This window comes from Alligator sinensis, unplaced genomic scaffold (assembly GCF_000455745.1).
Source record: "Alligator sinensis unplaced genomic scaffold, ASM45574v1 scaffold227_1, whole genome shotgun sequence".
NCBI classification, from domain to species: Eukaryota; Metazoa; Chordata; order Crocodylia; family Alligatoridae; genus Alligator; species Alligator sinensis.
The window spans coordinates 3,274,430-3,287,005 of NW_005841966.1; the positions used below are offsets into that span (position 1 = coordinate 3,274,430).

Genomic DNA, 12,576 nt, shown 5'->3' on the forward strand with positions numbered 1-12,576 from the left:
TGCCTGGCTGTATTGCTGGTCATGTGCATGTGGCACCCCCTGTGTCCCACTCCTCCAGCCCCTGCCAGCCTGCAAGGGGGAACCCACCATTTCCCATGCTGTTCTCCTTTAAAGCAGAAAATCCGCTGGAGTTTACTGCTTCAAATTAATTGCATGTGAAGACACACCCAGTAATTATTAGATTAGGGTAAGAAAAATAAACCCTTTCATCCCCATCCTTCCCTTTCTTGTGCAAAATGCAATAATTGTAAATCTCAGTGGTGGAGGCCTTAAATAAGTTAGAAAAAGTATAAGTCATTCATGAGTTGAGATGTACAATGATTTATTGGAAGGAAGTGTTCCTGTGACTGACTGACTGTGCGTGTGGGGTGTCTGTGCATCTTTGTTTTTGATGAATGGAACTATAAAGCTTGCTGTATTCTGCCTTGTTTTTCCCATGTTCTATCACAACTATCACAAATGCTTACTGATCTGTAATTGCTGCATTAGAATGACTGACTGACAATCCTTACTTTGTTCAGTGGCTACAGACAGCACCCTTAAGGCCTATGTTCATAGTTAGGGTCACTGTTAAAGTTGTTCTTGAGTCAAAAGTGGCTGACTGTGTATACTGTGAACACCTGTGCTACAACCATGGTAATATTCATCCTTTCCAGAAATGCAATCTTTGCTAGACTTCTAGCATTCAGGTGGATGCTGCAGGTGGTCACTTCCTAGTCCATTTCCCCCCTTTATTTTTACAGTGTTTTGTAACTTTAATGTTGGCAGCTCATGTGAGAGTGTCTACTGCACATGGACTTCCATAATACCCTCTTGCTCTCTTTCAGCCCTTTCAGACTCCAACCCTCCTTTTCCCCACTCTCCATAAGTAGAAACTTTCTTTCCCCTTCCACAGGGAAGAAAAGTATTGTGGCAACCAAAAGTAGTTTGGAAGTGATGATCATATGCTGCAAAGTAGTCTGAGCTATATCTTAGTGTGGTACCTGAGGAATAAGAAGCCTTGTGTTAAGTGGCTTTTTAGCTTACAAGTTGTTACAGAGGGAATGGAGGAATGACTTGCATGGCTGAGGCTGGTGGGGGATGTCACCAAAATTGGTATAAATATCAGTGTACACATAACTTTTAACTGACTCTTAGTGGTAAGAGGAAACCAACCTACTGGCCTACATACTTTGCCTGAGAAACAGTATGTGGTGTGTAAGTCTAAACATTGTAGAGATAAAGAAGCAAAAATCCATTAACACCATTTTGCATTTGCAGTTCCTAACTGTTTTTGTGGTCTCTAATTTGTGGTCTGTGTAGCACTTTTCTCTTTTCTGTACAGTTTTTTTTTTTTTTTTTTTTTTGTTTTTTTGTTCTCAGGTAGTCTGCCTAGTGCTCTTAGATGCCTATAACAGTTTCTTTCCTGCTTTCAGGTAATGAGCATGGTATCGGGATTTGCACCACTGATTTCTGCAGGCATTTTCTCAGCCACCCTTTCATCTGCACTGGCCTCCTTAGTGAGTGCACCTAAGATTTTCCAGGTAAGCAGCCATGCCATAATCACTTTCTTTCAAAGAAAAACAGTTTTATTTGATCTGATTTTAAACTCAACTTTTAGAGAATGGGGAGTTTTTGTATATTGGCCGTTTTGATTGATACCACTTGAGGTCAAAGTGTTGATATTTAACTATTCTACTTGGAACAGATGGTAGCCCCTACTGTTACAATGCGCATTGAGAAGATGCTACGTTCCAAATATCCATTTTGTTTTTGCTCTCCCCAGGGTTGAGATTCTGAGCTTGGACGGTTCTGTGTGCAGAAGCCAGGGCTCTATGTAAACTTACTGTATTTGGTAGCAGAGCCTTCAAGGAATCTGCTGCTCTGTGTGGGTTGTTTCCTAACCCTGAAGCAGAATGGTCCTGTCTGTACAACATCCTGGTGGGGTAACTGGTACTGTCCCTTTGCAATGCTAACTTATCCACCTCTATGGACCTGGCTATGCTGCTTCCTGTTTAGGAGGCAGTATGGTATGCTTGAAGTGAGGGCATCATTTCCACAGATGTTTACATCCATGGAATATAAACACAAATATTTACATTGTGTAAATATGGCCAGCGATTCAGCCAGGTTTTTTTTTTTTTTTTTTTTTTTTTAACAGTGCCTTTTTAATTTGTTTTTGTGGTGCACTTAAAGTTGCAACACTGCATGGTTGGGGGAAGGGTTGGACCCTCAAGGCAGCCCTCTCCAGCCACTGAAAAACTGCTTCTCTCTTGTCTCCTGAGTGTTGGGAAGGGAGAATTATACTTGTGGCTCCTTCCACTGCTCCTGCCACATGCCCTTTTGTCTGGATATTGGTGCCAGGTGTCGGTATTTGAGTGGTGACTGTATTACAGTTGCCTTACAGTGGAACATCTGTTGCCAAGAGACCAGACAGTGCAGGGGTGGCCAACCTGGTGCATGCATGCTACAGGTGGCATTTCAGCTGCTATGGCCTGCAAGCCCTAGTTTTTCAATAAAGTGAACTGTGGGAGTAGAGGCAGAGGGGCTCAGTCTCTGGCCATGTGGAGCAGAGTGGTAGCAGGGTGCTGCTGTGAGAGGTCAGGTGAGGTGCCAGGGACCCTTCCCTGGCCCTGCAACCACCACTGAGTTCAGGTCTTTGGATCTTTGTTTATCCTATAAAATTATACTGTTGTGGGAACAGAGAAGGGTTAACCTTTCTCAGATTCCTGACTCCTCTCCACTCTATGCAGCTGGAGAATTGAGCCCCCTCCTTTATTGGGTAAACCTCTGGGGAATGGAGTGGTACTTGGAGGGTCGGGGCTTAACTTGTGGCATGCCTGCCAAAAAGGTTGGCCATCACTGAACTAGAGTTACTGCAATGAAATCTTGAACAAACTGCTACTGTTTGTTGTTGTCTTGGGGAGCATAGATCTGCTTAGAGCTTTAGATTTAAAGACAAGGTAAATGCATTTTGCCTGGAGGTGGTTCCTGTAGGCAGAAGTAAGGGAATATTGTTTTGCAGGTTAGCGTGACTTGACTCTGCTTGTTGCATCTCTTCTGGGAAGAAAACCTTAGTCTTTAGAATGTTTGGAAGCTATTAGTTGGGGGGTGTGTGTGTATAGTGTGTGTGTGTGTGTGTGTGTGTATTTAAAAGCAGAGAAACCAGACAGGAAATGGAGCTGGTAAAAATTTTAAGTAAATGCACTGTGTTGAATTGGAGAGATGTATTTTTTTTCCATAGTGGATGTCAAGAATTATTCTTTTCATCGTAATGATATCAATAACACATGTTAAAAAGAGCAAATCCACTCATTTTTATTGATGACACTTTCCCGTTGCTCATTTTTTACTTTCCTCAAGATCAGACAGTGAAGCAAAGGCACAATGTTGTGAATAGAACTAATATGTCCCTGATTCAAACTCCATACTCTCTTAGATAACATTGTCTCTGAAATGCATTGGTGCGTCTTGTGCAAAACCTGGATTAGATACAAACTTTGTATTTTTTTTTTTTTCCAGGCTTTATGCAAGGACAATATCTACCCTGGTTTCCTAATGTTTGCTAAAGGTTATGGGAAGAACAATGAACCATTAAGAGGATATATGTTAACATTCTTAATAGCTCTTGGATTCATATTAATTGGTTAGTTTTTAATTTTAAATTTGTAGTTATAATTAATATATTTGTTATGAACCTTCTATACTGTTTCCCATGCTTTGATGAGGAGGGTCTTCAAGGTCTTGGGTAGTGATTTTTAGATTAGAAGTTATAGTTGTTTGGTTGTCTTTTTTAAAACTGTTCAGTAGGTGGGTTAGAGGATTGTCCACCTGCATGTTTGGAAGTTACTTGATTTGTTCATGATCAAGACAGTACCACAAAATAAATTACTATAACTTTATTAAATCCAAATTTCCTTTTTTAATCCTTTAAATCTCCCAAACTCTAACCTTCTTTCGTCTTGGGAAGGAGAAAGGGCAAAGCTACCGGTCATCTCAATTCTGTACAGCGCAGACGTTGCAGCCATTATTTTTTTTTCCTACAGATTTTAATGACACCAAAAACTGGTTCTCAAAATTACACACCTATTTAAATATGCCAAGATTATTTTATAACCTCATCTATTGCAAAAAAGGAAATTTGCCACTACTGGCAAAAGGGCATTACTGGCATTAGCAGTTAGTAGCTTTGTTCCAGATCTTCCATTAACTGTAGGAAGTGCCTTCCCTCTTTGCCTGGGGGAGTGAGACTTCACTTGCTTTATAGCTCCCAACCCCAGTACTTGATTCTCTATTTACCCTAAGCAGTTCAGCATATATCCATTTCCTGATCTTGCATAATTGCAGAGTATTAAGAATTTAGTGTGAACGGGTTTTTTCACAAAGCCTGTTTATAAACACTCTGAATTGACAAATAGTGTAGCGATACATTGAGTTTCAAACAGTTTTGTTAGTCATGAGTGTAAGTTAAGTAGGCTGGAACTTTTTCCTAAAAACAAAAACCAAAAAAACTTGCAGTGAGTGACCCTGTATAGCAAAAATACTTGTAATGTACATTGAAGGAATTGCCTTTCTGTTTAACACAAAACAAAAAAACCCTGCAGTTAAGAGTTTATAATAGAATGGTCATAAATATCTGAATCCTGTTGTAGCATTTTCTACTTGAGAAATAGACTTTTGTAGCAAACTTTTGGTCCTGCAGTCTTTTAAATATTTTGACAGTGAGGCTAATAACCACTTGCTTTTGTGTATGTGTTTTTTGTTTTGTTTTGTTTTGTTTTTTTTTAGCTGAACTGAATGTCATCGCTCCAATCATCTCCAACTTCTTCTTGGCTTCATATGCCTTAATTAATTTCTCTGTGTTCCATGCTTCACTTGCAAAATCTCCAGGTAGGAGCCATACAAAAATTTTAAGCTACTTTTATGTGCAGAAATACTCAATTTAAGTTAAGTGGTGCTGACCAATTCTGTATCATGAATGGGAAAATTAGGAGGGGAAAATTACACTCAATTGTGTAGAAAGGTGCTTATGGAAGTAGTGGTACTTTATCTCAAACAGAATTGATCAGGATTTACTTTACAAATCCTGCCCCCCCCCCCCCCCAATGACTGGGATTAGCTGGCTTTGCTTCTAGGAAGTAAATCTATTCTGTGTTTGGTTTAGGCAATTTGGATGAAAAGACAATTTACAGATGATTTTTAGGTGATATTAAGTTCCTTACACTTCCTTGTGTTTTTCATCCGTCTTTAAGAGTTAATGATTTCCCCAGCCTCAGGAAGTAGACGCAAGTCTGTTATGACTATCTTTTTTGTCATAAGCTTAGAAAAAAAGTGTTTTAGTAATAGAACAGAGTTCACCATCATTGGGAATGTTGTAACCTTGGATATTTTTTTTTAAAGTGAAACTGCTGCAAACCCTCAAACTCACCTTAGTATGCTTCATGTTTTTATAGGAGCATTTAACATAGGGTTCATTTTGTGTTTGCAAACTTTGTGAATGTATCTTTGTTATTGCTTGCGTATCCCAGCAGTGGAAATTTCCCATATGTTGATTCTTTGTGTAGCTAAATCCTCTTACTGTTAAAATATTACTTTTCTAAATTATACATACATATAAGAAGCCCTTTGAATATGGTGTACATTAGCTGCGTTGTTGTGTATGCTGTCTGAGTTCTAGTCTTTTCGTATTCTGGGTTGGGGCGGCAAGGGAAGAGTACAGGTGCCACATTCATGGATGTACCTGACTATATGGCATTTGTCTTTCTCCATCTTTGAATGCTGTGGAGTTGTTGATCACCCAAATAAACAAAAAAGTTAAAATTATATTAGCCGGTATTCCTGAAACAATGATGGGGAACGAAAGACCCTTTGGTAATATGGAACATTTATGTTGTGGTTCATACTGTACCATCTTCTAAAGGGTAAACTGCAAATCAAAAATAAAGTAATATATAAACTTGTTTTCCCTCTTAACTAGGATTAAACAAGTTTAAAATGTGACAAATAGTCTTTGTTATATCAAGACCTCTATTCTTGTCTGTTTCTAACGTGCGCAGCTTTCTTTACATTGTGAGAAATCATTGGCAGACTTTTTATTATAAATGTGCCGGAATCTGTAATCTGTTACTGTGTACTGTTGAATTTGTCTTGGATTCACTAAGAACCAGAGGGCTTAGAGAGATTGTCTGACCAGTTTGTTCCATTATTAGTAATAGCTAAATCCTTTTCTTTTTGTTTTCATTTTTAATAGGTTGGCGTCCTGCTTTTAAGTATTACAACATGTGGATTTCTCTAATTGGGGCAATTCTGTGCTGCATAGTAATGTTTGTCATTAATTGGTGGGCAGCACTGTTAACATATGTCATAGTCCTTGGACTCTACATTTATGTCACTTACAAGAAACCAGGTGAGTGTAAAACTTTTTTCCTAAAAAATACACTTTAGGAATCCTAGGATTACTTTAATCTTCTTATAGTTTAACTATCTAAATGAAACCATACCTTTAGTTACAGAGGAATCTCTGGTTTTAATGATGTAACAAATGGTGTCTTAGGGTATCCTTACACATGCTACAGGGTTGGGGGGGGAGGGGGAGCACTTTAATTAGAGCAGCTCTTGGGAGCCATTCTAATTAGAGCACCCACAGTATCTCACATGTTTAGTGTCCCATGCTTCAAAATGGTGGTGGGGGTGCTTTAACTAAGGCTTGTTCAATGAACTCTAGTTAATGTGTCCCGACTGCCATTTTGAAGCACGGGGACACTGAATGCATGTGATACCGAGGCTGCTGGAGCATGCTAATTAGCATGTTCCAGCAGACTTCATTAAACATGCATCAGAGCAGGCATCTGGTGCACATATAGGTGCTGTTAAGTATCTATATAGAGAGAAGTAGTTAACTGTGTTTAGTCTGAAGTCAGGCAGAAGGCAAGGCAGGATGATACCTTACAGCAGTGGGGACCAACCTTTTCAGCAGTCATTCCACAAATTAGCTTCATCTCCTCCCTAGGTTCCACTCTGATCCCCTTCCCCTGCCAGCTCTGCTTCCTGCTCCCTGTTCAGTCTCCTCTGCTTTCTGCTTCCTCTCCTGCTCTAGTTTTCCTGCACTATTTGCTGCTTATCCCCTCTGATCTGTCACATGCCAGACAGAGGCTTCCCTTGTCACTTGTGGTTGGGACCTTTGCCTTTAAATTAACAGGTTCAAGGAGTTTTATAGCAACAGCCTTCATAGGAAACAGACTACCCTACCTTCTGCCTGTACTATATCCATTCTGTGTGCGCATGTGTAATCAGAAGTTAGCAAGGGATGCTCAAACTAATTTATTCAGTCTGATCTGAAATAATCCAGTGAAAGATGGTGAGAAGTAGCTTCCCCACAAGTCCATTTAAGAGGTGTTTTGGCATAGTGACACTTGACCTGAGGCACCAACTTCTTTTTTAGAGGCGATGAAAAAGTAATGTGACCTGGTTAAAAGTCTCTTTTATTGATTAGGCATGGTATGTGTGTGTTCTGTACAGCTCTGAATGATAATAATCTGAGATTGCAAAATGGAACAATCAACCCTCAAATCTTGGACTTTCCATCTTAGCTTTTATTGCCCACACAACTGAATCAAAATATTACTTTTTTTTTTTTTTTAAATCAGGGAAATGTAGAATATTGGTGGGCAGAAAGTTCATGAATTGCTTGGATAATAAAATTTCAACGTTCACAGTCAATAGTTGTTATACAGTTCTTTTCCTATACGTAACTTTTATAGTTTGTTTTTTTGGGTTTTTTTGGCGTCAAAACTACCCATTAAAAGAGTACAGTATAAAAGATTTTTTTAAAAAAAAGGAGAGAATTATACAAAACCTAAAAAAAAAAAATCATCTGACGATTAAAAGAGCTAAGAAAATAGCATACTAACATATAAAAGGTTTTTTGTGTTTTTTACGTATTTAATATGTTAGAACCTGAATCCAAGCTGAACTGTCACCTTTTCTGATGGGGTACTGTAGAAAAGAATGGGAAATTATAAATGGGAATACCATAATGTAACAGGCATTATATTTAAATTGAAATCTAAACAGTGAAACTGTGCCATACAGTCCTGGCATTGTGTTTTGTACATCTGAGACCTGAACAGAGTTAGAAATCTAGTGAAGAAAACCTGCATCAGTTTGTTTTTCCTTAGTTCTCTTAATTACAAAATGGTTGCATCTACAGACTTGTAACTTGGCTTATTTGGCTGTTGATCTGCATTGCGTGAAGAGAAATAAAGTTATCTCATCTAAAATAAGCATGAAAACTAAAATATAACCGTTTACCACCACATGGTATGCTTGGAAACTTTAGGAGAGTGCATACTGCTTATGTTGGATTGATTTTTAGTGAGTAGAGACAGGAATTTTAATTTACAGTGTAAACCTGACCCCTTCAGAAAACGTTTTAAATGGAAGTATTATGTGCAAAGTGGAGAAGCAGGGAAGAAAAGAACTGAATAAGTGTGGTGGGTATTGGTTGGTCATGCACTCTAATTCTGGTATTCTGGCCTTTAAATGCCTGTACAGCCTCTTCCAGCTCCATTATGCATAGGCATCTTGATCAATATGGGATCATGTTATCCGATTGTTTTCTTTCCCCCATAGTATCTTTGCCTCGTTCGTTGTATAGCGTGGCACTGAATGAGCAGCAGGCTTGTTCTGTTCTCATTATCATTCAGTGTCTGGCCATTGGTTTCATTTAAGATGCACACTATTAACATTTTGCTCTAAATCAGGATTCTTGCTCTGAGGAGGAAAATCTTATTTGAATGTTAGATTCGATGAGGCTTCTGCTGGCCTGGCCTTTTATCTTTAGGGATGCAGTTACACTTCAGTACCCTCCACAGTTAGTGGCTTCAAGGTCTCTCTTAGATCTTAATAAGGAAATGGAGATACTTTAGGGTGGTTGTGTTAGCAACAGTCTGGCCAATTTGCATATGTTGATGTTGTCTTCAGTCTTGCAAGGCTGCTCATCTGTACCTGTGAGGAGGATTTTCTAGGGCAGGTCAGTGGCACTTTAGCAGACTTCAGCCTCAATTCCTGCCACTTCTAGGAAAGCAGACAGGAAAGATCAGATTCCTTCAAAGAGTGGAATACACTTTTAGTTCAACTTGTCCCAGGGTCTTAAGCTTTTCATGAGCTACCATCACTACTAAAGTCTGCTCCTGTGATTTCTACATGGAGGAACAAGAAGCCCAAGCCCTTTGGGAGGAAAGTGTGTATTTTCATTAGCTTTTCACCCTATCCCCACTACTTTCTTATTCCACCTAGAGAAGATATGAGAAAAAGTTCTTATCACCTGGTTTCTGAGTGACAGTCTAAAAGGATGGCTTTTCATTTGGCTATTCTTACTCTTGACTTATAAAGTTTTCTGGTTAACTTTTATGGAATTAGTTTTATAGGTCTAAATTTTGTTTCTTGATGTCTAGTGTAGGTAGAAAACTTTTATTTCTACAAGGATTTGTTTAACTTTTGTCTAATTCAAAGCTTGTACCATTCTTTGAAATACCAAAAATATTTAATAGCAAACGGCTTGGATCCAGAAAACTTATTTTGGTTACTAACATGCCATTTATAGAGGAATGTTTCCAAATTGAAAGTTGAGTTTGTTAGCCTGCTTTTAGTGGGGAAGTAGCATAATTATATTTTATCTTGCATAATCTGATGTAGTTCTTAATTAGTATTAGAACTATATGACCCCAAAATAGTTTTTAATTTGGGAGGCAAACAATTGTCAAAATACCTTGGCATTTTTAAAAATTTAATGTCTTAAAACAAATCTGCCTACAGACGTGAACTGGGGATCCTCTACACAAGCCCTGACTTACCTGAATGCACTGCAGCATTCTATTCGTCTTTCAGGTGTCGAAGACCACGTGAAGAACTTCAGGTAAGAGAAGATGGTTATGTCAGAGATTATTACAAATGACTTCTTCTAAGCTGTGCACTGTGGGTGGAGTTCTGGTGCTTCACCAGTATCTCCTTAAAACTGCCTAGATTTGCGGTCGCTAAATCCATTCTTGCTAAAAACCGCAGCAACAACGCAGTCTTTGAGGATTTGCAGTTGCAGAAGGGGCATTGCTGTTAATTGACTGAAAATCTATGGTAAGTTGAAACTCAAAAAGGAATTCTAACAAAAAGTGGAAACGTGACTGTATTACTAGGGGAAAAGAATAATAATATTGCATTTGCATCTTGGGAGGAAATTGGGAAGGCTAAGGCTGAATTTGAAATGCAACTAACAAGGGATGTAAAAGGCTTCTACAAAGGATTCTAGAAGTAAAAAAGATTTTACATGTTTGACACACATAAGAGGAAGATGAAGAAAACTACGGGTTTGTTAGTGAATGTAGGTGGCAATCTAGTAACTGGTGCAGAGAAAGCTGAAGTATTTAATGCCTTTATTAATTCATTCGTCACAAATAAGGTTTGCTACTAGATGACAAGTGCTGTTGGCAGCAAGAAAAGAAGAGTAGTAGTCTAGAGTAGAGGAAGAACAGGTTGGAGATTACTTAGAGAAGCTGAATGTTTTCAAGCTGGCAGGGCTGGATGAGATGGAGATGAAATTACCTCAGCCAATTGGGTGAAGTCTTATCTTTTAATAACAGGAAGAACGTAGATCCAGGGAATTACAGATCAGTCAGTCTGACCTCAATACCAAAAAAGAAGGAATAGGTCATCAAGGAGTCATACTCAGAGTGGTGGTGGACGGGTCATTTTTGACCTGGAGGGAAGTGGGCAGTGGAGTCCCCCAGGGCTCGGTCTTTGGGCCCGCACTGTTCAATTTCTTTATTAGCGACTTGGACGATGAGGTGAAGAGCAGCCTGTTTAAATTCACAGATGACACCAAGATTTGAGGTGAGGTGGGCACGCTAGAAGGGAAGGACAGATTACAGCAGGACCTGGACATGTTACAGGGGTGGGCAAATGAAAATAGGATGGGATTCAATACTGACAATTCCAGGTGCTGCACTTGTGCAGTAGGAACCAGCAGCATACCTGTAGGCTGGGGAACTCCTTTCTCAAAATGAGAATGGGCTGACAATGTGAGAACACAGTCAGTAGGGCTAACCATACCTTGTGATGCATCTGTGGATGCAGGACAAGCAGGGCCAAGGAGGTGATCCTCCCCCTCTATGCGACACTGGTCAGGCCGCAGCTGTCCAGTTCTGGGCGCCGCACTTCAGGAGGGATGTGGACAGCATAGAGAGGGTCCAAAGGAGGGCCACTTGCATGATCCGGGGACAGCAGGGCAGACCCTACGAGGAGAGGCTATGGGACCTTAACCTGTTCAGCCTTCGCAAGAGGAGGCTGAGGGGGGACCTGGGTGGCCGTCTATAAACTTACTAGGGGGGACCAGCACTATTTGGGAGAGACCTTGTTCCCCCGAGCACTTCCCAGAGTAACAAGGAATAATGACCATAAGTTGGTAGAGAGTAGGTTCAGACTAGACATCAGGAGGTGTTACTTCACAGTTGGGGTGGATAGGATCTGGAACCAACTTCCAAGGGAAGTGGTGATGGCTCCTATCCTGGGGGTCTTTAAGAGGAGGCTCGATGCTTACCTGGGGTCATTTGAGCCCAGTTTTCTCTCCTGCCCAGGGCAGGGGGTCATACTAGAAGATCTACAAGGTCCCTTCTGACCCTACATCTATGAGTCTATTTCTAAGCACCAGGAGAATAATAAGGTGATTAGGAACAGCCAGCATGGATTCCTCAAGAGCATGTCATGTGTGACCAGCTTGGATAATTTTATGACTGAGTGACTGGTGCTTTACATAAGGGGAGTAGCATGTGGTATGCATAGTGGATGTGATTTTATTTGGGGTTTTTTGCTTGTTTATTTTAAACTTAAACAAGACTTGACACGGTCTCCTACAACATTCTCATTAGTTAGCTTGAGAGTTGCAGGCTAGATATAAGTACTGTGACATATGATCCACCTGGCTATGTATCTGTTCAACAAGTTATCAGTGGCTTGGTATCTAGCTGGGAGAAGGTGTCCAGTGGGATTATCCAGAGGTTGTCCTGGGGCTGCTATTGTTAAACATTTTAAATGATTTTGAGGATGGGATTGAATTTATGGATGGTACTGAGCTGGGTGGAGTTGCAGACACTCTGGAGGGTAGGGCTGGAATCCTAAATTTAATTGGATAAATTGTAGAAATGATCCAGAATCAATCAGATAAAATTCAGCAAGGACAAGTGCAAAGTCTTTCATTTGGACATGCAATTATTCTTTCCCAAATGCAGACTGGGGAAGGACTAGCCAGACTGCAGCACTATAGAAAATGACCTGGGGGTTGCATTGGATCATAAGCTATGAGCCAACTGTGTGTTCTTTTCTTGCAAAATAGGCCAATAGCACAGGGGTTTTCAACCTTTTTTAACAAGTTGTATCCCTTCTGCCTCAGTTTCAGGTCATATACCCCTTTTATATTTTTTTTCTTTTTCTTTTTTTTTTTTTTTAAGGCGTGGGGGTGCAGATCAAGGCCCCCATGGTGAGGGAGGGAGTGGGGCTAGGGCAGGGACTGCACAGCTGGGGCGGAGTTTGGGATGGTGCCGCAAGAGC

The 12,576-nt window shown here is 40.1% G+C and overlaps 1 protein-coding gene across 1 annotated transcript in view; it reads left to right on the forward strand.

Moving 5' to 3' along the window:
* The window catches only part of SLC12A2 (solute carrier family 12 member 2), a gene marked incomplete at its 5' end in the record, with an annotated part of 100,429 nt that overhangs the window by 64,454 nt on the left and 23,399 nt on the right, over window positions 1-12,576 (forward strand). Inside the window, 5 exons of the mRNA XM_025200394.1 lie at window positions 1,416-1,523; window positions 3,502-3,625; window positions 4,768-4,869; window positions 6,230-6,385; window positions 9,796-9,895. Of these exons, the coding sequence (XP_025056179.1) occupies window positions 1,416-1,523; window positions 3,502-3,625; window positions 4,768-4,869; window positions 6,230-6,385; window positions 9,796-9,895 (590 nt within the window). The remainder of the gene's footprint in view (window positions 1-1,415; window positions 1,524-3,501; window positions 3,626-4,767; window positions 4,870-6,229; window positions 6,386-9,795; window positions 9,896-12,576) is intronic.